Source organism: Ixodes scapularis, unplaced genomic scaffold (genome assembly GCF_016920785.2).
Source record: "Ixodes scapularis isolate PalLabHiFi unplaced genomic scaffold, ASM1692078v2 PGA_scaffold0__279_contigs__length_252992795, whole genome shotgun sequence".
NCBI classification, from domain to species: domain Eukaryota; kingdom Metazoa; phylum Arthropoda; class Arachnida; order Ixodida; family Ixodidae; genus Ixodes; species Ixodes scapularis.
Genome location: NW_024609835.1, coordinates 110,941,030 through 110,968,498, shown reverse-complemented (window position 1 = coordinate 110,968,498; position 27,469 = coordinate 110,941,030). Strand labels below are relative to the sequence as shown.

At 44.1% G+C, this 27,469-nt stretch overlaps 2 protein-coding genes across 6 annotated transcripts in view; both read left to right on the top strand.

Annotated features, from left to right (window-relative positions):
• LOC8043826 (serine/threonine-protein kinase 11-interacting protein) overlaps positions 1 to 6,221 on the top strand; it is an 85,624-nt gene extending 79,403 nt beyond the window's left edge. For 4 of the 5 annotated variants that reach the window (XM_029990645.3, XM_029990642.4, XM_029990643.3 and 1 more), the window contains exons 23-24: positions 1,290 to 1,456; positions 5,346 to 6,221. In XM_029990645.3, the coding sequence (XP_029846505.2) occupies positions 1,290 to 1,456; positions 5,346 to 5,528 (350 nt within the window). In that variant the 3' untranslated portion in view covers positions 5,529 to 6,221. The remainder of the gene's footprint in view (positions 1 to 1,289; positions 1,457 to 5,345) is intronic. The other variant, XM_029990644.4, reaches the window with a different exon arrangement.
• Positions 6,222 to 19,866: 13,645 nt separating this feature from the next.
• LOC8043825 overlaps positions 19,867 to 27,469 on the top strand; it is a 33,247-nt gene continuing 25,644 nt past the window's right edge. Inside the window, exons 1-2 of the mRNA XM_040217832.1 lie at positions 19,867 to 20,096; positions 27,007 to 27,036. Of these exons, the coding sequence (XP_040073766.1) occupies positions 19,867 to 20,096; positions 27,007 to 27,036 (260 nt within the window). The remainder of the gene's footprint in view (positions 20,097 to 27,006; positions 27,037 to 27,469) is intronic.

Sequence of the window (27,469 nt, the reverse complement as noted above, 5' to 3'; positions counted from 1 at the left end):
ACTACTCTTTGTGTTTCCCCGAGTTTAGTTGGAACCACTGATCTGTTGGAACGATCGATGGCACTTTCAAAAGCCAAGAAGAAGTACTTGCAAGTATTTCTGAGATCATACGCGACTGAGTTTCCGTGCTTTGTCACTTCACGGAAAGCTGACAAGTATGGATTCTGTACCATGTGTGCCTGTGATGTGTGAGCTTTTCGCACGGCGGCAAGCTTGACATCAAAATGCACATTGCTTCACGAAAGCATCAGAACCATGCTCGTGCCGTAGAAGGGCAAGGCACCACCAACAGTTTACTCCAAAACAACTGCGAAAACAGTGGGATTCACGCAGAGTGCCTCTTTACGGGGTTTCTTGTCAAACAAAAAAAATAATAATAATGTTTCACCTCCCCCCCCGTGCGGCGGTCTCCCGAATTTTTATGTTGCTAGGTTGGCAGGTGTGGAGCAGTATTCTTTAGTAGCATCAGGGGTGGTTTTGGAAGCTAATCGTGTTCACCATTGAGCCTGTCGTGGTTTACTGTTTTCATACTGCAACACGAGAGGGCTCATGTCGCAGCATGGCAATGCGTGCATTAACGTGAGGCCGTGATTGGACGACGTCTGGTCAGGATCAGCCGTCTTTCTGATACATCTTACGACCTGTCGGGCAATTCATTGTGCATGTGTACAGACTGATCTGGCCCCCAGTGGTTATCACCTGTTTGGGACACAGCAGCGAGGGTGGACATGGCAGATGCCCATTCTGCTGCAGATCAATCTCTAGTGTGGCACTCCACGGAAGCTTCGGCAGCCATTAGTTGGGGCACTGCAATGACAGCGACACTCGCATTCACTCATCTTTTTTGCCGGCACTTCTTGCACCCACCACCAGGATCGCGACATCAGACAGCACGAGGCTCGGCCTCTGCGACGTCGTTTGTTGCCACTTCGGAACCACTTTTGATGTACGGGCGGGATAGGACACTAAACACACCAGTGGGAGACGTGTTCCTGGTATACCATACCTGTTCTAGCTGACATGGAAAACCCAGTCTTATGGCCTTGCTCCCTAGGAGCTGTTGGCCTGGGGAGCTCAACTCCCCCAGGAAGGAGAGAAAATTTCTTTCTTTCTGGTCGGGTAATAGATGATCCTCCTTTTTAGAATGGAAAGGAGAAATAGAGAGGCAGTTTGTTCCTTCCTGGCTTCTATTTTTCTGCTTTAAGTATTACGTTTTTGCATGTTTAAAAAGGGCCGTGGCTAGGTTAGAGTGCAGTTGTGTACTCGAGATGTTCTAACTGGCCTTTCAGATACAGCTGGATCAGTGCATCCCGAGTCGGTGGCCTTGGTAGTGACAAGGTGCGATATCCATGTGAGCCGGGTCCACTATTTAAAGTCTCCAAAGGGCGCCATCAAGTGCGGGATGGTGCGCTACGAGCCTTTAATCGACCAGAAGATCAGCAACCTCACAGCTGTCGTAAGTTGGCCTGAAAACTTTCTCTAGGTATTTTTTGTTCATTTTTTTTATTAGGAAGGATACAAGTAAGGAGATGACCTCATACTCTACCCAAACACTTGTGCAACGCCAAACTTCAGGCCGAAGGCCAGGCGCCAGCTCTGGGCCAGAGCTCCTAGACAAATCATCCGATGAAATCGTAAAGGGCACCAAAAATAATCTATCCATTTGTGCACAGATGTTGTTATGGTGCGCAAGTTGATCGAATGCCAGAGAAAAACAAAAGTTTACGGACGGCACAATGTAATCAGAATGAGTTTTCCAGCCTTGTGTCAAAAGTTGGTCGCACTTTTGCTCAAGACACATGGCAATTTTTTTTTTTATTTATTTATCAATACCGCCAGCCCAATATAGGGACAAGGCAGGAGTGGGGTGATACAGTGTCATACATGCTAATTATAAACACAACAGTTCTAAACAAAAAGCAATCCTAGCACCGAAAAATAATATCTACGACTTAATCGAAGATAATCTATCAATATCAACAGTAATACAGTAACCAAATGTAATATTAGTAGTAACAGTATAGCAGTAAATGTAACAGCAGTAATAACAGTAATAAAAAATAAAGACAGTAAAAATCCCAATCACTGGGACTCTGCCACATTGCTATGGTGGAGTCCTACGTTGTTATACTACATAATTTTTGTAAGATAAATACTATTAAAGTGCGCCATGTATTGAAAGAGCTTGAATTTTAACCTATAAGGAAACGTGGCAGCGGCCTTTTTCCCCAAAGTCCTATAATGCTTGAAATACAACATTTAAGGGGCAATCATTGAAAATTATTTATAAGACATTAGAGAGTTTTAGAATAGGGGGCCCCAATGTTTGGGTTCCCCTAAGAAATGGGGGGCCCCAACGTGACTAGAAAATTAAAGATTAAGATGGTGTGAAACCTTTTGGTTTAACGGAACATAAGGCTGCAGACCAGGGGTTGGCCGTGTTATTGTGTTATTAATAATTCAAAATATATACATTGCATATTTTTACAGACGTGTCTTTAAGCTGTTTGGCGGTATTTTAGCTACCTAATTTACGCACCATTTAGATAGATATGCATACTATACTGTCACAATGTATCGGCTTTAAATTTGACTACAAGTAAAGCGCTTCAAATTGTTTTAACAAATTTGTAGTCAGCATTGGCGAAACAACAAATATCAACTTGGCAAATTTGCGACTAACACTGTGGAACTCCTCACCTGATAACAATATCAAGTGCCACAAAGACAGCGTATCCGAGTCGGAATGTTATTTCGGTATCTTGAATAAATTAAAGGCAAAATTGTACCCGCCTTACTTATTTTTTCTGCCGGCTGTACGCCAGAACATTCTAATGTGTGGCTAATGTTCTCTTAAAAAAATTTTTTTTTAATTTATTTCTGGTTTTTAGTAAACGGGGAGTACAGCATAGAGGTAAGGCCTCTTTGCTGTACATCCCGTTTCTCCAAAGCCACACAGCCACAAATTCAGTTTTGATTGAGCGCTACGAGAAAAATTAATCACCGAAGCTCAGTATCAATTACGTGATCGCTAGAGCTGAGGAAATAGATAAAATATGTACAAAATGCAGCATTTTATCTCCAAACATCATTGTTACCACGTGCCCCCACCCCCCTTCCCCCTGTACAAAAAGCAAGGACCTTGTGCTTGTAGCCTTCCCTGTTTTACACGTTAGGATGCAACATAAATAGTTTTAATAACAGACTGTAAGAAAAAAAAGAAAAGAAAAAGGTGTTTGTATGCTTGTGTTGTTGCGCACTATGCCAACGCAAGTAGAGTAACTTCAACGGCATAAATGACGAAACAGACTTCCTATTGTTGCGGAAGTTGTGCACCAGGTGGCATGACTTGTGAGGGCAAACTCCATTGCACGGTATTAACCTTTCGGGGTCATGTGAGCTTTCCTCTTGTAGGCACCTCTGGTCAGATCAGTTTAAGCAAAAAAAAATGATCAAAACGAGTGACTTCAAATTCAACTCTTTAATATACTGCAATCAATGTTATATTTGAATCAACTCTGCATTCTTGAAAATGTTTTCATTTGAACTATAACTATACTAGCGGTATTTGTGCAGCGTATGGTACTTTTCAAAGCAAATGCCGGGGTGCAAGCCAGGGTGTCAAGTCCAGGTTTTACAGTAGGAATCAGTTGCACGTCTTTGCCCTTCAATTCCTCTCACTGCAGACTACACAGTCCGTAAGACGTGAACGGAGTGGAGGCTGCCATGTTAAACACCAAAAAACGCACGCAAAATACCCTCCCCCCTCCGCTCGCATGCATCTAGCAAAAAAAAATGTCGCGCCTCTGACGGCATTGGTTGGAGAGACAAAAAACTAGGTATGCATAGTTTACATACGTGACGAGATGGTGCAAGTTGAAATTGTCGGGAGGCACCCGACGCTTGACCGCAAAGAAGAAAGGGGCTGTCGGGCCCCAGTGCTTGTCCAGAACAGGAATATTTATTTGTCGGCAGATACCCTACAGATGACCACAAAGGGTTAATAGGAGCCTCATGCCATTTCTTGAATTTCGCATTAGGGGCTAACCCGAAACACAATTAGGGTTTGGCGCATGTGCTGTGGTGAGCCCCTATTTCTTTTGGACCCCCTATTCTAAAGCTCTCCGTTAAACCGTCATTTCGAGGAGTGAAGGGGAACTTTTCGTTTTATAAATTTCTCTCTCGAATGAGCAGGCAAACTGGGTGCACAGGTCACATGGTGTCAATTCACTCGCTCAATTTAGTGGGGAAACTAAATTGGTGTACAAGCCACGGGACATTAATTTCCCAATCAAATATGGTGGGAAAACTGAATTGCTGTAGATCAGGTGACATCAGGTCACAACATAAATTTTTCCCCTAAATTTACCGGGAAAACTTGTTTCTGGTCTATAGGTCTCGTGAAGTGGTCAGGCGACATCAAATTTCCTGCAAAATTTAGTGGGAAAATGAATTGCTGTATTGGTCACATTACGTCAGTTTTCCTGCTAAATTGAGCGGAAAAACTGAATTGGTGTATGGGTTTCCGCCAACCTTGGTGGGGAAGCTTGGTGTGTAATTATGCGACGTTGGGTCACGCGACATCAATTGATGTCATGTAACCTAAACACCAATTTAGTCTCCCCGCTAAATTGAGCAGTGAATGCACTGACACAGACGGACGGCCAAAAAATTTGAGATTGGGGAGGCGCTTCACATTTTAAAACATTTTTTTTTGTGATTTTTACAACTTACATGAGGTATTTGAACGGTATTTTGAAATATTCAAGTGGCATATCGTCGAGTTCAGATTCACTTCCCAAAATAAAACCTCCCTACACGTGCCCGTTTAACGAGAATCGGCACGTTTCGGAATTGGCTGCTGTAATAGACATTTCTAAACCTCAAAAAAGTGTCACAGATTTGTTACAAGACATTTCTTGCCGTTTCCCACAATCAAAGCCTGCGTAATACGATGTCTTCAATTAAGAAAATTTGGCCGCACGCCGTAATGATGATGCTGTTCACGCTAGAATAAAAAGAAGGCAAAGAGAGCTTTTTCCTTCCAAACCCACGGACAAAACGAGAACATTTGGGTGGCTTTTCGGTCGTCCGGCCTCCAGCACGAGCTTCCCCCCTTGGATAGCGTGTTGGCGCCTCATGACCTCAAAGCGGGCACGTACAGCCAATGCACGGCGTAAGGGAATGAGCATGTGCTGGAGGTCGGGCATCTGGGAGAGGCACCTCGCCATTCTTGTCCTATCGGCGACCTTAGCTGCGCCGACCAGCTTGTCGCGGAAGCGGACGAAAGCGAAGAACACATGTCTCGTAGAACGGCCCGAGCAAGTCGTGCGTGTACATTGCAGCACCTCCACGAGGATGCCAGAAGAGCGAGGCTGACATTCCTGGACGAAGACAGGGGCACGGAATCTGCGTGGACCGTCGCCACAGAGACCAAGGCCTCGCTGCACTCGTTGCTGAACAGCCTGAGGACCCCGTGGGAAGAGCTGTTTGGCATCGAGATGCCTTTGGCCCTCCTGGCACGCTAGAATTCCGTACCCTCTAATCGGCGGTCAGCACCTTACGGCGTTGTGCGGCTTTTAATTTTATCGCAGTAACTTCCGGCTCGTGCGAGGGGCTCAAACCCGAGCCCTCTTGCGGGGCTTTGCACGCTTGCTTGCCATGATGGAGGTGTTGGGCACTTCACCAGCAAGCTGGCTTGCCTGTGAAAGTTTGCTACTATGCATCTACCTCGCATAACTCTGTTTGTAAGTTAAGCGTACTATATCCAGAGAGCTACTTTTATTTGTATCTTCGAAGCAGTTTTACCATTGTGTAATGATCAAAAGAAATCTGGCGCACAAGTGTGATTGTTGTTTTTTTTTTCTTGCATCTTAGTAGTACCATTATTTTCTAACTTGTTTTTGCAAAAATTGCATAGTGTATGGAAAGCAGAGAGGCAGATTAGGTTGATTGAGTACGATTTATTTCTGGCTCGGTCATCCGAGCTTTTCTTTCCTTTTGATGATGCACGATTGCATAGCCACAGTTTGCCAAAGAACAAGCGTGGTAGCTGAATGTCAGACAAGAGAGCAACAATGTGAGCCACGTAAGTTCTCGGCGCTTCCACTTTGCTGTACAAACCGGAGGAATAACGTCGAGCTTCAATGCTGCTGTGATATGAGCGCACGAGTTGCTTTTTTATTTTAACTTGTAAATACAATAAATATTTCATTCCTCTCCTCGCCTCTATTTTGTAAATAGATGTTTAAACTGTTAAGAGACATCTCGTCAAAAACCAAGGGGGAACCTTCTTTGCAGAGACATTTGGTAAAGTGGCCCTCACCCAGCGGAATGTAACGCAAATGCCCACCCCACTGTGGCAGAAGATAATAGCCCCTGGAACAAACTGCCTGCATGTGGCGCCTCCAACAACATCGAGGGTCATGGTGAAGCGGTCATAAGTTGTGGGGGGTTCCTCCGGTGATTGATATGCCGGGCTGCCAGAGGAGGGCTGGCAGTGGTGGCTTGCTTGGGGCAGGTAGCATGACTGCTGCTGCGGTCACTTGGACTTCTTCTTCTGCTGCTTCTGCTTCTTCTTCTCCTCCTTGCGCTTCTCTTTGTCCCGCAAGCTCTGGACTAGCTTGTAAGTGAAGAAACCTGCAAGCCAAGCATCATCGCTGCATTTTATCGGTTTTACTACGAGGAATAAGAAGGTCTACAAGTCCACGGTCTTTGAGGCCTGGCCAGTGCACAATGATGACCAAGCTCAGTATTTGGACAATACAGGGGTGGGATAAAACAAACTAGTCTTGGAGCAATTTTTAGAGTAGAAAAATTTGCATTTTGGTAAAACTTGGGAGTAGAAAATTTTCCAGTTTGGGAGAACATAGGGGCAGAAAGACTGTGTTTTGGAGCACTGAGGATAAAAAAATATACTGTAAACGACGTCATTTTCGCGGGCTCAAATTTTCGCGAATCGGGCCAAAGCTGAAAATTTGAAATTATTCGCGGATTCTGATTTTCGCGAATCGAGTGTAGCTTCCGTAGCGTTCACATATTGGCTGGATTTTTCGCGAATTGTAGGTGATTCGCGAAAATTAGCTCTTCGCGAAATTTTAGTCGTTTTTCAGTATATATATATATATCGAAGCACCTCACGGGTAACCACATCATTTTAAGAAAGCACCTTAGCCAGTTGTACGACGAGTTACAATTCAAGAAAACTAGGTTTGTACTACATGTGTTATAAAGTACTAGATATAGCTGTACTGTGAAATATCTAGAATTGCACACAAAGATTTTTTATTTTCGGAACAAATTCTAATTAATAATGAAAGTGCACGACCCATACACTGTAGCATGTTTGTAACGTTGGCACATACGATATATGATCCAATGGTACGATGGCTAGCATGTATGGATGTATTGGGATATACACACCGAATCCATCGGATGGATGAATGAATGGACAGATGGCTGAACCAAGGAATTGGGCAATGAAATAGCCAAGGTTGTTCCGAGCTTCCCCTTTCTGCTAAATCTAGCGTCACCACTAGATTTAGCGGAAAGGAGAGGAGGGGACATAGCATAGCACCACTACCTATGTCCGAGTGGTCATGAAAATTGTCATTGTTTGCAGCCCACAGCAAAAACCTTAAGGTTGACTAAAGTTTCAGGACATGGTGTGATGGTCTCTAAACAAGTATTGATTATTGAACTGGTGGAAAGCAGTTCATTTAATCTGCGTCACAGTACAACTAAAAGACAAGAGAAACCCGCCATGCCTGAAGCCTGTCCAAGCGTGTCTGGCAATTCTTAGTGTAACTGGCTGCCATCGGAACTAAGCAAGCCACCAGCCCCGTATAGGCAGCTAAAAGCTGCCATATACAGTCGCTCTAGTGTACACCAGCACATTTAGGAATGTCAACTCCACATCCATAGTCGTGAAACCCAAGACCAAGAAAGTGCACAAAACGAGTGGAGGGTGACAAGCAGAAAAAGGTACCTTTTCCCATTTTTATTCATAATCTAAAGTTTGCCAGGATACCTGTCTCAAGTGTTTTCTTTAGTCCTATTAATGTTTACGGTTGTTACAACTATCCATAAGAAGGTTGGCTATTAGTACAACATATAATGCCCGATTCCACGAACTGTACTGTGCATGTGTGAGGCAACCGTTACTTTAGTTTAAAAAAAAAAGGCAGGTCACAATGCATGAGTTTGCTCTGGTCTGCATGTACAGATGCAGTGGGAGTGATCTCAATGGTAGCCTAGCAAAAATGGCAGGTGAACTACTAATAATAAAATTATCAAGTGGAAATGCAAATGCTGACCATTTCATAAAGTTGGGAACCATTTTCTCAACCTTTACAAGCAGAATTTTAGCATGTTACTGGGGCATCTGCAAAGGCATGAAGCACACACTGTTTAAGTGCCCTGTAAGAATAGCAGTGAGAAAATTGGAGTGTGCTCATATTTCTCAAAACTTTTCTTCAGTTACCCAAATGATAGCAAAATATAAGCTGTGTGCCTGTACTTATGATTCTTGTATGACTCGTATTTGCCAAATAAAAAAAATAAAAAAAGTGAAACAGCCATAATTTAGTTTAGCTTTGGTGCTGACTAAGCCAGGAAGAAACTGATAATGGGCACAGGGTTATTAGCAGCGGATTTTTTTCTGAAGATGCCACTTGTGATCCCATTTGGTAAACCTTAACAGATGAAAGACTTTACAATGTTATCCCCCACCTAAGTACAGTGATCTGCATAATTACATTTCGAGCTACTCCAGCCCTGCCATCCTTGTTTAGCGTGCTTGGCCCCTTGAAAGTCGTGCTCGGTGTAGTTTTCTGCAAGTGTCTTAGCCACTTAGTGTTGTACACGTGAGCATTCTTTCAGTACTTGTGTCTTTCCTGTGAAAATAAAGATGCAAAACACTCGTACCACAATTGCCACACCACATCCTCTTTAAGATAGCATGAACAATTGCATGGATGGTGCTTACTAGGAAATGCCTGCATCGAGCATATATGGGAACTCCTGATCCGCTTGAAGCAAGCATGGACGTACTACTTTTATCTCAGTTCAATGCACCTCAGGTGGATTTTTTTTTTTTCCTTCCAAGTACAAATAGCAGCTTAAACGAGCTGGAACCAAACTGGTGGAAACTGAAAAGCTCCGCTTTTCGTTTTCTTTTATTCATTGTAAGATCGACACTTTTGCTAAATAATGGGCTTAAAGTTTGCAAGTTGCTACCTTTGCTTTGTGACTACTAAACTCCATGGCCTGCAAACTGTAAATGACTTAATTTTTGTGAGGACCTAAATTTTGCGAATCGCCTACAATTTGCAAAAAATAGGTCCTGCAAAGAATTCCGGCAGAATGTACAGACATTGTAATCTATATTGAGATCGCACTGCGTCACAAAAATGAGAACCCGCAAATTATTCCAAAACTTCAGCTTTGACCTAAATCACGAAACATTGAGCCTGCGAAAAATGTATAGTTTACAGTAATTAACACGCTAACATAATGGAAGCTCTGTAGAAGTTGTAGTCGGTAAGCATTCTGTGCTAAATTTGTCGGAGAGAACATGTGTGCAAGGTAATGTTTCTTCAAAATGTTAATGGCATCCTTGCCAGCCAAACTTTGTACACGGTTTTATTGGTAAGCATTTTAAAAAGCAATGCTTTTATTTGTTCTTTTTCTTTCACTTTGAACACTACTCTGCCCCAGGAAAGTGGCTATGCCAATAAGTACCCACTATCAAACACGAGTCTTGCACACACAAAAAAATACAAAATTGCTAGAAATGGAAAAAAAAAAAAAAAAATCCTTGATGATCACAGTATATTTAAATGGACCACAAATTACTGTCCCCTGATAGTAAACTCAACTTGACCACTGCTCAAAAGTAAAAGTATATATATATAAAAAAAAAAAAAAAATTCCCTCACAAATATTTTATTATGACGTGCATGACCCCCACACTTGGGAAACAATTAACCATGGCTATTAAATCCTCAGTTGCTGTTCTAATTTTTTTTCCATTTTTGACTGCCTTGGTAGGATATATTTAGGAGTACATTTTGCTACTAATATCTATGTTGTCTCTAATGCCGCCTGTAAGTTCTCACGAGACTTCAGTAAACAATAGCTAGTAATATTCTCCAAGCTTGACCGCTTTTCGGATTTATTAAATGTTCACATGTTGATAGCATAGTTGCACCAGTATGCTGAATTAGAACACATTGATTTCTGCATCCGATTATCAAGGAGCAAAAACAAAAAAAAAACACCGATTACTCTTGTGAAATGGGTTACTAGAGTGCCCCCCAAATTTACTTCCTCCGCTTTTCACGGTGCACCGATGTACCCAACGGCCTGTCCCCATATGCCAAGACGATCGACCCGCTGTGCAGCGCCAAAGTTACAAATGCCTTAATGTTACGAAGAGCAAAAAAATTCCTCCCAGGTCGTTAACCCGGTGCTCACTCACCGATCGTAGCAACGGGCACGAAAATGAGAATGGCAAACAGGACCATGGTGGTCGAGTACGAGTGCGGGTTGACGAGACGAAGCGGTGTAGGGACTGAGCTAGAGCACCACTCGACTCTCCGCGTTGCGCAAACTGGGAAGCTTGCCTGGCCAGCGTGGCTGCTGACGGGGAACCGAGGAGGCCACGTGTACGGTCGCGATCCAGTTTGATCTCTCTCGATTATCGCTCCACCAATCCCGTCGCCGAGTCGACACTGGGTCAGCTAGACTGCCCTGCTGGTATCACACGCACGCCGGCTCAGCCGACTTCGAGTGTCCCGCCGAGTCGAGACAGCCAACCCGATGGTTTGGGCTCGCGCCTGCTGACGTACCGCACCGGTGTTCGCTTTCTCCTCACCTCGTAGGCAGCTCTGAGAACTAACGGACACTTCTCGTTACTTTCGTGACTCTGCAGCTGTAAAGACGGCGCTTTTTGCTGTAGTAACTTTAACATTCGCAGGGCCTAGGAAATTATCGGAAGGATAGACATCATCCGATTTAAGCTCCGCGTCAGAGCAAGATGTACGGTACGGCTCGCAACGTTCTTATTCTCTGAGGCTTATCAAGCCCCTGTCAAATTCAGGGTTGGGCAAAAACAATCGCGATTCTGCGGCCTCTTCATTATGGCCCACCAAAAGTGGCTGCCTCGTCTCCAATGGGATATCGGTGCGAGATGTGACGACTTACTGATCAACGTTACAGTGATTATGGCAGGGACTATGAAGACCCAGTTGTTGAAGCCGTGCTCGATCGGTCCTTCGGGTCCGCCTCCGGTCAGCTCTACCATAGCTGACAAGCGATGGGATGGCGGACTGATGAGCCACGCAGCTTTTCTGGAAGATAGATAGTGCCACACAGACCGCTAAACCTCGGCGGGCCTCACGCACGCAAATGCACGCATCCAACCAAACAAACAAAATGTTAAAGCGCCCGAAGCGGCATCTGGCAGCGCGGACGGCGCGGAGTGGATCGTTCATTGCCGGCGGAAGTCGCATCAGAATGCTTGGGTTTTGGAAGTTTTGGTTTGACAAGCAGCGCGCGCAGCGCGTAAAAAATTCAAGTAAAATACCTGCTTCGCGATTAAAATAAATAAAAAAATTATATAAATTGATAAATGCTGCGAATATGGTCCACTGATTCATTTTAATGGTGTAAATGATGCCCCTCAAGCTGAGAGCTTTCAAGAGATTTCGCTGGTAGTTCGAAAGCAAAACTTATTCGACTCATACAATTAAAAATCGAAAAAAAAAAAGCGGTCAAGATTATTGTTATTTTTTGTCCTTTTTCTTATATTTTAGGGTTTACACAAGCATGTCGTTTTTGAACGCGCTCGCCTGCACGCTCTCACTTCTTATGAAAGGGTGGTGTGTTGAATTTATATATCGACTTGGAAAACGTCTAAATTGATGTGAGCAACGTTTCGACCGAACGGTCTTCTTCAGTGTCATCATGATGTATGTGTGCATGTCTGTTGACATCAACAGCTGTCAATGCGATAATTTTTACTGAAAACTTGTAAGGATTAGGAGCCAGTTAATTATTCAATTAAAGGAATCGCAAATAGCACGTCTCTTGATGTTGTAAGGTGTTATCGATGTCAACACGAAGGTCGCAAATAATTTTGCTTTCCCCAATATTTCATGTTGGCGTTGCTTACAAAAAGTTTTCGCCAGATATAACTGGAACCAGACCTTTGGCCATAACACACTGGTGAAGTGATTTGCATGCCAGCTGCATTAGCACTCTGAAAAACTGGCACATGCGCGTGGCGTCATCAACAAACGTTGTAGAAGCAACTAGAGCCGGATAGTCAGGCGGACCTAAGCAGTGTGCCACAAGAAAGAACCATCGTAAGTGAAGAGCCGCAGTAAAAAAGGGGCGTGGCCTTTATTTTAGTTTTGGGGATCACACCAAATCCCTCTCATTAAATAATTGCTCATCATGTTCTTATTACCTTTTTGTGTTTTATTTGTTGAACGGGCACTTTGAAGTTTGACTCAAGGGAAATCGTTGCTATCCCGAGCAGCTCAAAGGTGTTTGCTCATGGGGGGTACGTGAGGGCATTGATTTTGACTTGTACACGTTACTGAAAAAAAGTAACCGATTACTATTACAATTACTTCACTGTAAAAAGTAACCGATTACAATTACAATTACAGCCTCAAAAAAGTAATCGAAAAATTACTCTAAAGTAATCGATTACTTCCCACGTTACTTTTCATTCCACTTTTTTTTATTACGGTAACATAATCCTTGGAGTCTCGCGCTCAGTTGTTCGGAAAAAAGAAAGCCTTGACTATTTTTGCTTAGAGCCGAGTGAATGATGCCAACACACATAATTCCTTTAAAAAATGGCGCTGTTTAAATGCATTATTTACAAGAGGCTGGATAAAGACATTTTTCATACCCGTACGTAGTCTCCGGTGTACCAAAAAAAATAATGTACACAGGAAACGAAGCGTAGTGAAGTGGCCTACTAATCCTTGAAAAAGGCTTAGTGGTTTCGACAAAAAAAAAAAAAAAAAAAAATTGACCGTTGCCCAGAGACAGCACATCTAACCTCTCCCCCCCCCCCCCCCCCCCCCTCTCCCCAACCACAAAAAAAAATAATAAAAGAGGTTGAGGAAAATTGTAATGGGTAATTTTGAAATCAATTACAGCAAAAAAAGTAATTAAATTACAAGGATCGTTACTCGTTAAAGGAAGTAATTGAAGCGTTACAAAATTACTGTAAAATGTAATCGATTAAAAGTAATACAATACTTGTAACCGTTACGTACCAGTCTGGATTTTACCGACTTTATGGTTGAGAAGATGGCCTCACTCCTGTACGTGTTATGGCACAAAACTCCCAAAAACGCAAGCTTTGTTTAATTTTTTATTTTTGTGTAATCTTGCAGGGGGGATAGGAGAAAAGGGGTGGGGGGGAGGGGGGGGGGGGGGGGGGGCTAACCAAGGTGCTGCGAGTCGCAGTTTGCCCACCTCCGATTTAAACTTTTTTTATTTTTGTAAATCGTCTCCAGATTTTTTTTTTTTTTTTCGCTGCCTGAAGGCCAGAGTTTAACGTGGTTTGTACAAAAAAAGAAATTAGGTGGTGCTTGATTTTATTTTGTTTTTGTTTGCGGTACAGAACAAGGTAAAACGTTGCCTGCTTTTCAGGCGGAGCAGTAACAACAGCTCCCAAATTCCAGTGTTGTCGTCACCACGCCTTTCACCAATCACAGGCAGCTGTGGGATGTTTCGGCAATAAATGTGCCTTAGTTTTCTTTGTCCGACTCCAAACACAGTGCTCGCACGTACAAAAGCAAAACAAAAAACATGAACAAGTATTTCAGAAGGCTACTCCTTCACAGGCAGCAGTGATGTTTTTTTTTTTTTTTTTTTTTTCTGAAATCAATGTGCTTTTTACGTTTTTCTTTGACAAATGTTGCAATGCAATATTCGCAAAGACAAAAAAAAGAAAAGAAAAAAAAGAACGAAACATGAACACAATTTTTAGAAGGCCGCTTTTACCCTTAGTATTTGAACTTCGTAACCACTTGGCAGGCACGATGTGTATACAAAAGAAAAAAAAAAAAGGGGGGGGGGGGGTAGTCTTTTTTTGTACCTCACCCAGCATTTGTGAATGCTTTTCCTAGAAACTGAAGGGGTCCGATTTAAGAAAAAAATCGACGCATTTTATCTGTAAAATAAAAATATGTATTTAAAAGAGAGCAATGTGCCCGATAGCCGAAATAAGTCCCCAAGCGTTCAAGATTATCTAAGAAAAATCGGAACAACGTTAGTCGTTTTATGAATGTACCTTTTCCACATACCGACGGCACCAGGTGGTGGCTGCACGAACTAAAAATCGAGGAAGTGACCTACCCGCGCTACCAATCGATAATGGGAGCTACGCTACCAGTTTCTTCGCTTTCTGAGCAGCGGCGCCTGCCCAACGCGACTCTAAAGAGGGGCATCCGTGGCGTTCACCCAAACGTCGTGTTTTCCTTTCCGTCGACGTTCTTTTTTTTGTGTAACACAATTATATATATGCTGCAGTTACGTGTTCTACTCGCTGATATACAGCCTCCTTCCGAATTTCCTCGATTTTTCGTTCCGACTTCCGCCGCTTGGCATCGGGCGTTCGCGCGTGCGCAGAACGCTTCTCGGAAAAGGTGCATTGTGCGATTTATGGGTGGTGCGGTGGGCAATTTTGAAAGCAGTTATTATTGACGTCAGCGGTGAAGTTATACGGCTTCCCCTCGCAACAGTCTGTGATCCGAATCGGCCTTGCGTATACGAGAGGCTGACGGCGATTCTCCCTTCTTGCAAACTTTAGAAAGAAACAAGGCTTAGCAGATCGCTTGTGCCAATTTGTTTAACTCGGGGTTTAGTTTACCACTCGAACTTCCTAAAAAATGAGCTTCTTTTTCTTTCCTCTCCCGCTGCAGCCAGTCCAACAAACGACTTCTGTGACCTCACTGCACCGTAACAATCTTACATAATATTAGTATCCAGTTATCAAGTGAAACAGCAAATGTAAAAGACTATAGGGTTATTAATTTTGTGTGCAAGTAGCGTTGTCATTCCTTTATAAATTGTGCTGAAACACAAGACGCGCACAAGAGGAGCCTCCTTACGGTTATACAAGCAAAATATTACAACGTATGTTTTCCTATACACCGCTACAATATCTTACTGTGCATAAGAATTAAGAAGCATAAAAATAAGGTTTTGAAGAAAGTTAGTGGTTCCCTGAGAAGGTTTCTGTGATCGCCCAAGTATGGCGATAACTCCCTCTGCGGGCTCTAAGCATCCTCGAAATGCATAAATCATAACGATACGCGGCCGATTTCTTCATTAAAAAAGCGATCAAAGATCTAGGTCATCTCCGTTTATGGGATTGTCCCGGCAGCCAGGACGCCATGTGACCAATGAAATTGCGACATTTCGTTGAGATTGCAAACGCTGTTATTACAAAATATGTATGCTTTTGTAAATAATACAAAAACAAAAGTAATAATTTTTTTCCGCGGAAAGGGAACATAATACTGCAGTAATCGTACAAAAAAAAAAAGACAGTAAATATATTTTTTCCTTTTTAAGTTTTTCGCGGGAGTGACGTGTCCGGTCGTCAGAGCTCGAGTAGTCGTAGTATGCGTTGTAGTGAAAATTCGGGGGGAAAAGCGCGTGCTCGCTGGATTGAATGGTGGTCCGGGCTGTATGAACAACGAGCCGCGCGCAGTCGAGATGTCACTCCGCGGTTTCACCAGTCGGAGGTGCTAGGATTCCTTGCTCGCTAATTAATGACTGACTGCAGACTTGCGCTAGTTACTTGAAAAGTGTAATGAATTACAATTACAAATTACCGAGCCTCAAATGTAATAAATTACCGTTAGAATTTACTTTCGCTGAACAGCAACGGATTACTGTACTTGTTACATTACAAATTACTTTCACGTTACTTTTTCCGTATACACTTATCCAGAAAACAATAGAAACAATTTCGATATTTTTCAAAAATGTCCTGCAAAACTACTTTCCATTTCTCATACGCCCGTATTATGGTAGTTCGTGTAAAAATACAATAATGTATTTAAGAGAAAGAGTTTAGGTGCATTCCGTTCACCTGTAAGCTGACAAGGCACCGAAAGCTGCAACCACAACCGCCATCCCACCAGCCTACTGCGACCGGAAATGATAGCTGGAATTGTGCAGAGAACGCAAGCGGTCCGCATGCTCAGTAGCAGCGTCTACCTCCGCTGTGAGATTCGGAGCTAAAGAAGCGATCTACGAAAGCTCCCTTTAAACTTGGGTGTTTCACCTGTTATTCATAAGGAAAGAAACATACTTGGTTCTAACGTTACAACATATAGACAAAGCAGAATGCAGGTGTCCCAGCTTACCTTGATGCGTTTCCGTAGATTAGAGTTTGTCGTTCTTGCTGCTGACAATGTGTGTGTGTGTGTTTTTTGGCAAGCAATGTAGGCGCTGAAACTCTTGGTTTCCGTTCTCCTTATTACCCTGGATTTTGAACATCTCATTAAAAGATGACCGTTACCGAAAACTCGTCCAGTCAGAGAAAAAGTGGCGGTTACGGGTTATCGATCGTTCATCGGTTCCCACTTTCATACCAATATTCGTTCAAGGCTTCGGGAGGGGAGGACATTGAGAGCGAGACAAGCGGTGGCCATCGGTCTCACAAAAGAATAAAGGATCACACCCTTGTACGTGTTTTTTTTATAGATGGCCTAACCCCCCCCCCCCCCCCCCAAACATAAAAGAAGGGGGGGGGGGGGGCTTCTTTTATGTTGACAGTTTACTCTATGAATTGAGGAGTGGACTCGACCACCATGCCCAGACAAGTAAACCAAAAGAAGTATCGTCCGTACCCTCGAAGACGACGCTCTTAGCCTCGCGCCAAGTGCTTTTCAGCCGTGCCTCAAAAGCGTGCTAGAATACAGTAGTGCACATCAAAGACAAAGAAAATCCGACCCCCTCGCTCGAGGTTACATCGTCTGTTACGCGAGTTGTGAACCCGCGAATCGAGAAGGTACGGACCCGCATTTGATGTCTGTGCAGGTGGCGGGAGGCGCCGAAGAAGTTGGAAAGGGTGAAACGGTGTAAAAGATATACAAAAACAAATAAACACGAAGAGCTTTCTCCTGCCCAAGAGAAGAAGGAAAACACGATGGAAGGCGACGGAGAGCCTACTCGACGTTGCATTACTTGATCTTTGTCTTTCGTATATTTGTACATGCCTTACCCGTTTTCCTAGTGGTTCTAGTGACCGGTAATACAAAACATCCTGTTTTCTTTTCGGCTATTCTCCCTGTTAAGTAGCGAAGGATTTTGTTTGTAATAAGTAAGATTTGCTTTAGAAAAGCTTATCTTTCTATAGCTACATCGGCATTGTTTTTTTGTCGGCTTATGTTTATGTCGGCATTTTTGAGCGTTTGCTCGCAGACCCGCGGCAGGGTGTACTCTAGCGGGAGCGCATGAGCGGGACGTCGCCTTCCTCCCCCACACGCGGGGGGCTTCGAGCAGCCGAGGGGCTCGGTGGAGATGAGTCGGACCCCGGTCGTTAACAAACGGATTGGGTTTCAGTTCGGGGTGCCTGAACACCCGTGTTTTGAGCAGCGGTACTTCTGTCCGCACTTGTCGATTTTAAGCGGGTGTGCTTGTGTCCGGTGTATTTCACCGTTTAGTGTAGAAACTTCGCTTTTAATCGGCGCAATAACTTAACTGGGTGGCGCCAGCCAGGCGGCGAGGAAAGCATGTAGTGACTGTATACAAGGAATTAGGTTTTGACCGTTGAGGTGTCGGAGGGGGATCACGTTGACAGCTCGCTGATCAATGGGTAAGAGTGTACCACGTGAGAAGGGGCAAATTTGAAGTGATTGGTTCGTTTCTGGAGGGAAAGCTAGGAGGCCCCTATGAGTCTAAAAAAGGGGTGCCGAGGGGATTCTCAGGGGATTCGGCTTTTGAGATCAGGGAGATTCGACTCTTGAGACTGGGAACTAAAGTATGGTTTTAATTTTGGGAGTTTTGTATTGTAAATTACTGTTGACTTGTTGATGTTTCGTTTTGAAATAAACGTGGCCATACTGGCCATCGTACACCAACCAACGTCGAAATGTGTCCAGCGGGATCGAACAACTTTCAGTTGTTTTTTTTCTTGTTCGACTTCCCGGGGGACTTCCATCGGGCGAACACCATCATCGGTTGTCACCATCCTGGCCGGCCCCCTCCCTGCGAAAAGTTGACTCTCTCCTTCCTGATGCTTTTTAATTTCCTTGACCTTGCTCTCTTTATGCTGCTGAATGTTCTGCTCGTATTGCTACGGTTACTTTATTACGCTCATATCTTTAAAAAAGTAACGAGTAATTAAAGTAATCCGTTACCAATATTTTGTAACGAAATTACATTACAAATTACTTCTGAAAAAAAGTAACGCGACAATTACAAAAAATTACTTAAAAAAGTAACGGATTACTTTTCAAGTCTGACCGACAGTGGTCCTTGTTTTGGAATATGCCTCTCTCAGCGCCGGAGATGACCTCGGTGTGTTGCGATCTTTGGTTGCTTTTTTTAACAGGGAAAGCAGCCGCGTATCGTCGTGATTTATGAATTTCAAAGATGCCGAGATCCAGCAGAGTTAGGTATCGCCATTTTTAGGCGATCTCAAAAACCTCTTCAGGGCACCTTAAAAAAAAAGTTTAGTGGATTTTTAATTTTTTTTTTGTTTCAATGCACCGAGCGTGCTTTATCTCTCATATACAATATTAATATTATAACCAATGGGACTGAATAGCTAGTAGACATTGGAATTATTTAAAAATTCGAAATAGGTGACATTGAAGGGCCTGCGAAACGTTGCCAGATATCTTCGGTAGGACACAGTTGAGTCTTAAAACATAATATACATAATAAATTTAGTTAATAACCCGGCGAACCGTATATCCTAAGGGGGTTCCGAAAAGCGTATTTGCGGTGCCAAACACACGCGAACCCCGATATGGGAAAGATGCATTACAGTATTCGCTTCGACCTCTTCAATTATCAACACCAAGGAAACAGAAAATCCGACGAACTAGAAGTTTGCGCCTCATCTCGCTTTAGAAATACCTAAAAAACACAAACGTTTTTATCAAAATATGATATTTGACCTCAAAACTGTATTACAATTTACATAAAAACACCCCTAATCTTTTTTAGTAACGACCAACTGTCAACTTCGCTCCAGGACAAAAAGAAAAGCAATTTTATTGGGCATAGAAGCTCAGACGTTGTTTAAATAAAGCAAATAGAAATCAATCGCGTTACTTTTCTCAATTTTACTTTAATAATATTGATACCGGTCAATGGAAATGTACTCCATGCGACAGTACTTTTCAGTACGAGGAACACTCGAAAACATAACTTAATTTAGCATTTTTTTCCTCCTGCACCCTTTGCATATATTAGCGATTTACGCCCGCCTTAACCACTAGAATTAATAGCGTCACTAAGCAATTCAAAACAAGATAAAAATTGTAACAAAAAAAATAAGTTAGCCAGTTGCGAACCAGTTGCAAATGTTTCCTGTAGGAAATTTTTGCAACTGCGTTCTATAGAACGCAATTGCAAGCGTTCTATAGAACGTTTGAACGTCTGTAGAACGTTTGCAAAAAAGCGTTCTATAGAACGCTTTGTTTTTTTCCTACTGATATTGCCTCATATTTCTGATTCGCGACTTCTTGCGGGGATCCCTTAATGAATTATAGATCAAAGAGAAACCGGTTGTGACAGTATCATCCGTTCCGTATGCACCGTTTTCCCCATCGCAAATGTACTTTTAGAAACGCCCGTGAAGACGATCTGACGATGCTGGAGAATTTCGCTGTCCGCCACGGAGCTCGGAAGTTGATGCTATCCTCTTCGTGGCTGTCCATTAACGCCCTCCCGAAGCTCAAAACGGCGCTGGTGAAGGCGGAGGGCTCCTTCGGACTCTCGGGTAATTTCACTGCTGAGATGTTCAACCTCCACGTGGGCGGTTTCACTGATCTCATCTCTAAGGTGCGTGGATCTGGTCATCCAATCGTCAGCACTATAAAGTAAGTGCACCTTACTCCTTCCTCTACCTCATGCCCAAACCCGTTCTGCTGTAGTCACTGACAGGATGAGGACGGTACATGGATGTCTTTCTGTTTGTCCCACCTTCAGACGTTCGATAGCACTTGGACGTTTTGTTTGCCACGAGCCGAAGCACGACGGAAGGCAGAGAGCGCTAGCTGAATGCTATGCATCCAAGTTGAGACGCCCCCCCCCCCCCCCCCCCCCCCCCATTATCATCTTGCCAGTGACTATAGCAGCTATCGAATGAGAGTATCTGGTAGTTTACTGCGTCGGTCATTCTTCGTTGGCATATTTGCTCGAGGTTCGATCCCCGTTTAGCCGCAGTCATGCTGCTGGTATATCCTCCAAGTGTTCCCCACAGACATGATGACAGAATTATTTTGCGAACGCTCCTCGAGCACCTTTGAAGCAGTGTTGTGCCCATTACCAAAAATAAGTAACGAAATAGCGTTACTTGTTACTTTAGAAAAAAGCTAACGCGTTACAGAGCTTCGTTATCATTTTGCAAATACAACGGAATACCGGTGTCGTTACTTGCCATGGCTAACGGACATTAATTTTACGTTACTTTGTCGTTACTTTGTGTTTCACTCTTAGTATATGACACCTGTTAGTGTATGGCTGTTAGTGTTTGACTGTATAGCGTCTCAACCACAAACGCCGCCACAAGATTGTCGAACCGTTCTTGAGAAACTGGAACTTGGTGCATGCGGTCGATGTTCATCTAGTTCAACAAGGGCGCGTCGGGAAAGTGGGTTGTAGTCTCCATCTTTCGTTTCTTTGAAAGCCCCTCGAACTCTGATAGCTTCTGCGAATGGAGGAAGTGGCGGAAAATAAGAAACAAATTAGGACTGATGCGAAGCACCGCTGTTAATTTTTAGTTACCAGTGGTAGGACAGAAAAAACTGTCCATATAAATCGCAAATTTAAAGAAATATTAAATAGGCGTGTTTATATATAGCTGCCGTGATTTATTTACCTTCCCTCTGAAATATACAAGTAAGCCGTTTTCCAAGTATTTTCGCTACCTTACATTAATGACCACTGGGAGATATGTATCTGAAAAACTTCAGGCGGTTTGGCCTTGCTGCTGCCCGCAGGGAGGTACGACACCCGGAATCCAGTTCAACAAGACAAGCGTTTATTACCTTTCGGGTTCCCAGCGGCGCAGGGCAGAGTTGGCCTGATGTGCGGTGCTTTCACGCCCCCCTCCCGCTTGAGCGCGCGAGTGCCCCCACACTTTCCTCCCTTCTGGGTGCGCGCGTACTAGGCGTCGTCGTCTTCAAAGATGACGTCTTCCGACTCTCGGAAAAGGTGCGGGCGCATTCGGCGGAGTAAGTTCAGTGCCGTATCCAGGTCCGCGTCCTGCGGCACGTGGGCGGCTGGTGCCTGCTGCGCGCCGACCCCTCGGGCGGCTCGTGCACGCTCGCGGTGGAGCAGGCCGGCCCGATGTGTGGGCCAGTGAATTTCTGGTACCCCCGCAGACTTCGCAGAGCAGGGCCCTTTCTTCCGGGGCAGAGTGTGCCCGGGGCTCCGTGGGGTGCCGGTCGGTGATGGTCAGGCGTCGAAAGGGTTCCGGGACTTCCCGGGCTGGTGTTCCTATCGGGACCTGGGGCTGGTCATCCCATGCAAGTCGCGACCACCAGCCAACGGCGGACCCGTCCGGGGTCCGCCGTTGGATTCCGGGTGTCGTACCTCCCTACGGGCAGCAGCAAGGCCAAACCGCTGCATCGGGCCTCACGTTGGGCGCCAGATGCAACGGTTCGGCCTTGCTGCTGCCCGTAGGGAGGTACGACACCCGGAATTCAGTTTAACAAGACAAGCGTTTATCACCTTTCGGGTTCACAGCGGCGACTGCCGCTGGGCAGAGTTGGCCTGACTCTTAAGGTACATTTATACTCCAACGTAACGTCGACGGGCGCGGCGTCGCGCACCGCGCGCAGATACTGATTGGTCGCAAATATTGAGTTCCTGGTTCGCGGCGAATAAAAGGCGCGCGTTCTGCGCTACGCTCCGTTCACTGCGCTCAACGTTGGAGTATAAACAGCCCTTTATAGCGGGATGTGCGGTGCTTTCACGCCCCCCTCCCGCTTGAGCGCGCGAGCGCCCCCAACAAACTATGCGAGTAACAAAATGATCTCCAAAGAAAGGTGCGTTCTTTTGCCTAACAAAACTTAACCCCAACAATTTTACGTAAAAAAAAAAATAAGTGCCATTGAAGAATAACTTACTTTAATCTCCCCGCTGCTCTCCGTACGTTGGGGCTCCACCGCCACCATGGTACTACACTACAATTACTACCAACAAGCCTGCTACCGTTCGCACGCATCCGTCCGGCTCCGCGCCACCACGAGTAGAGCAGGTCGCGGCCCCGAGCTCGGATGAGTTCGCGATATATGTCTACACCGACGGAGCAACGTGCCAACATGGCATCGCTACCGCAGTGCATTGTCCATCTCATCCTTCCATTGACACATCGGCATTCTACGCCACACAGTTGGACGATCCGCTTATCGCCGAGTTATACGCGATTCGAGACGCCATACAAGCACTAACGCGGATGCCCGATGTCACTCGAGTACGCGTTCACACGGATTGTGCCTCTGCCATCCGACATCTCAAGTCAACTCGATCTTTACTACATATTTGCCATGAGATTCATGCCCTAAATCGTACATCTGCTAAAGAAGTCCGGATTCTCTGGACCCCTGGGCACCAGCACGGTACTCACCAGGACAAAGCCCATCAAATCGCTCGAGCCCTGATTGAACATCCCCCCCCTGATCCCACCCCCATTCCGGATGAGCCGGAGGCCTCACTCGTCGTGGGCAAGGCCCGTATAAGGGTCGCTACGCGTGCACTCATTCCCGCGTGCCCACATCCTCTCCCGGCGGGCCTGCCCCGGCGGGAGGAGGTCCTCCTCGCAAGGATCCGGACGGACTCCGCAGTCACCCCAGCAGTCTTGGCCTCCTGGGGCCGAGGCCCCGATGATGCCAGCCCGGCGTGCCCCTACTGCTCTGCCAGGGCGTCCGCAGTTGGACTCCGACACCTTCTCTGGAACTGCCCAAATCTTCAGCACCGCCTCCTTCCCCTGACTCAGGCACGAGACCTCAACCTAGCATCCCCTGAGGACTACTACAAATGGATTAGAGTGAACGCGCATGCCGGAGCCCTTTTGGGCTTTATACGGGATGCACACATAGCGCACCTAATCTAAACTCTCAAGCTTTGCTTGTTGCACGAATAAAAAAAAAAAAAAAATGTGCTTTTTCATATTAGAGTTCGACGTCCCTGGTGTGCTTAGCAGCATGAGGCCTGGTTCAGACAACTGCGTTTGACTGCGTTTGACTGCGTTGCGGCTGCGAGGAACCAGGACATCCCCACTGCTTATATCACGTGCAGAGAGGATTCCTTGAATTGGAATCCACGCTTCACACGAAGCACTGATGTGCCGGTGGCTCGCTTTCGGTTCTCGACGCAACGCACTCAAACGCAGTCAAACGCAAGTGTCTGAACCGGCCTTCAGTTTCGGCATACAGACTAGACATGCAAACAGCAAATTGTTTGACTTCGTTTACCTCAGTTCAAGCATAGCACTTAGCCCGGGCCATGGTAACGGAGTTTCGGTGGCTGTTGCCATCTTGCACGAAAAGTGAGTGCGAGATGGCAGTAAAAAGGGCATTTATCACAAGCATTTTCAAACGGCCTTGTTGAAGAGGCAGACGTTCCATGACAGAGAAAACTGTTTTGTACGGGGACTGCTCACAAACAACGCACCTCATAACCACGCCGGTTTTAGTAACGGTCCGGTTTAGGCTACACAAGCAACAAAAAGAGGACACCGATCGCTTATTATGACCAATAATTATAACCAAGATGATTATGGGTGATTATAAACGAAGTATAGCGCCGCCCATACTTTGGTTATAATCACATGCGTACTCGTAGTATCTTTACGTGTGTAAATGACCAAATAAGTGGCGAGCGTTTATAAGCTCTTTTACCTGAGTTTCTCTTTCACGGCCAAACACCTTTTTCTTTTTTTTCACGCCGGCAGCAGCAGAAAAGTAAGGGCTAAGCAGACGAAAGCCATCACTATCACTGCTACGAATGTGTCTCTCTGGGTGAAGTAGCCTTCGCACACACAACCAGGAACTGTGATAAGGAAAAGGCGGGCGCAGCGTCCAGCAATAGTAATTCGTTCTTTGAATGCCAAAGAGTTGGAGGTATGCTTTCTAGTGGAAGACTACGGTATTTTTGTGTGGCGAACTGCGACACAAAGAAGGTGCCGTCCGTGGTGGTGGTGCAGTATTTCGTAAAATCTTTGAGACGCTATGGGAGAAAGGATGCCCAGAAGATTTGGTGAGAGGGGACCTTCTGAACGGGAGTCGTTCTCCAGCGAGAGACCGCACCTTTGTACCATGGCGGCAGGGATTCGAAAAGATGGTGAAGTCTTTCAGGTGACAGTCGCCGTTCAATGCTGCGATAACCTTGCCACTTGTTTTGATCCAAAGCGTGGGAACGTCAACGCTTCCAAACTTATAGTTTATCCTTCCTGTTGTGGACAGAACGATAATTTATTTGTTTTGGAGAGAAGGATGTGACCAGCCTAAGGACGCTAAGGCAAAATCCTTTGACCGGCGGCAGACTGTAGCCATTTGAACGGATGTCTCTTTCCAGAGAGACGGCTAGCTGCTCCTTCATGGTACGGCGAAGGTGATTTTAGCAGCGTCTCTACAAAGGCTGCACCAAGGACGCTTAGTGATTCCGCGCGGCGATAATCGCACGCTTTTTGGGCCCGGTCGTGGGAACTCTTCCGAAGGTGTTTGAAATGACGCCGTTTATACATAGCTTTGTTGTACAGAATAAAAATTATTTTGTTTTCAAAAAATCCTGCGGCCATTTTTAATCAAAAGTAACGAGTAACGGGTAACGCAATTTGATAGGAGATACTGTAAAATAATAACGACATTACTTTACTCGTTAATCTCTAGAAATCTTATATGTATGAAGAATTTCTTGGTCCACTAAATGCATATGATCAAATAAGTTAATATAGCAGTGTATAACAACCTTATAAGAACATATAAGAACAATATTATATTATATAAGAAGTTATAAGAAACTTCTTATCAGTTTCTTTGTAACTTTTTATATAATATAATATTTTTCTTATTTGATCTGATTTGATCGTATGCGTTTATTGGACAGATAAATTGCTCATACAAATAAGATTTTCACTAGGGTACCCAAGCCTAGTCAACTATTAGGTTGCTCTGGGGGATTACGTTTACATATATTTTTGATATCAAATAAGTGAACAATATCCGGTATCGGTTACAAAATGCGGCGGTTAAACTACCGCAATCCAAATAAAAAGCGTTAACACATCGTAGACGAGTCTTTAAAAAAATAATGAAGTTGCACTGACACTATTAGAGAATGATGAAAAGTGAAGAACGCGTATTATTGCGATGATGATATAGAGGAGATGTACCATATGACGAATCCAATGGAGAAGTATCCACGTACCCCAATTTCTGGATCTGTGCGTGCATTCTGTTTGGTTCTTAATTATCCAGGTACCAATCTGGAGGCATCTCAGTTATAGTCACTTACTCCCATTTTGGTTCGTAACAAGAATAGCTAAAAGAAACACATATTTATCTGCATTTTTACAAGATTAAACGAAAATCTCGTTTGAAATCCCAACAAAAGATTAAACAGTCTTGGGACCAGTACCGTGATACAAATGTATCGCGATAGTATTTCTGAAATACAATACGTATTTATACTTCTGTATTGCGATACAATTTTCCAAATGTATTTTGTATTTCTTTATTGAAATACATTTTCGGGTGCATTCTTGGTATCGCGATACTATTAGAGCCAACGTATTTTGTTAAAATTTTAAAACAGTTGTCGAGCTCCACTTTAATCCTTGAGGGGTGTTTTGTGTCTTTGACGGCACATGACTCCCTTCTTTATTGTGCAAAAGTTGACAGATGTTTACTCAGACTTTGGGTGGTCGACCAGTTGATTCCAAGAGTTGAAGGCTAACAAAGGATACGGGCTCCTTATAATTTATTATACGGTGACGTTATAAGGAAACTGCTGAAAGAGGTGTCGGGGTCGGGCACAATCATAGTGACTTCTCGAGGATATATGGGAGGACACAAAACTCATTTAGATGTTCCTGGGATTTTGTCTCAAAACAATAATGCCGAAATAAAACCACGCTCGAGCCACGGTGAAATAATCGCTTCTTCCCTTACTACTTTCCGAAATATCAGATGTTAATTCTGCGGAAAATTTTATTCGAGCTTAATTCAGGTTCCAACATACAGTGAGAACTCGCTTGCTGGTCTAAAAACAAAACCTCGTGATCTATAGCGCGCTTTTTTTTTTCTTCGTACGATGTAAAGGGTGCTCCAAAACATCCAAAATAATGTTTTCATAACAATGTATCTCCGTGCCTGCATTTCAGCCCCACCAAAATCTGTTATTGTATTTGTATTTTCAAATGCTCTTTTTGTTTTTCAATCGTACTTCTGATACATATCGCGATATATTTTATAAATGTATTTCAGTATCAGGATTTTAGGTCATTTGCCATGTATCCCAATATTTGTATTTCCAAATACTTTTGAGAATATTTCTGCCAAACCTTCCTTGGGACTAAAGTAAAATTGCAAGCGAGCTGGTTCAGTACTTACGTACGATAACCCATGAGCGAAAGGAAAACGGGACGGACAACACAAAGCTCCACAAGAAGTTTTGTGTTGTCCGTTTTTTTTTCTCCCGCTCCTGGGTTATCATTTGAAGGCTGACTTGGGGTTGAAAGTCCATAAAAGAAAGACCATGATTTATTATGTTCCTTCATTACAGTGCTCTCATGGCCCAGAGCCCATTACAGAGGTGAGTACTTCAATAAAAAAAAAACAGACATAAATAAAATAATGTCGCTTGACCTTCCCGCAAAAATAAATAGGTTAAGCTCATTTTTCTGGACAAACCGATTTAGTTCTCCTTGCAGTTGGTCTCATTGTGACGATTTCCTGAGAATGAAAATATCGCTACACGCTGAGGTCCGACAACAAGAGAGGCCAACTTTGAGCCAATAACTGATGCGTGAAAAGATGAAAAATGGGATAATGATTAGTTCTTTTTATGTAAGGTTGGTATAAACCAACCGTACATTAAAAAAATACTCATTATCCCATATTATGGTATATTAAAAGAAAACATAAGAAATGAACAGGTGTTTGATCATTCGTGAGAAGCTCTTTACTGTCCGAGGCAAGAAGTGGGAGTTTTGAGGAGAAACACATATTGGGCTACTTTTTAAGAG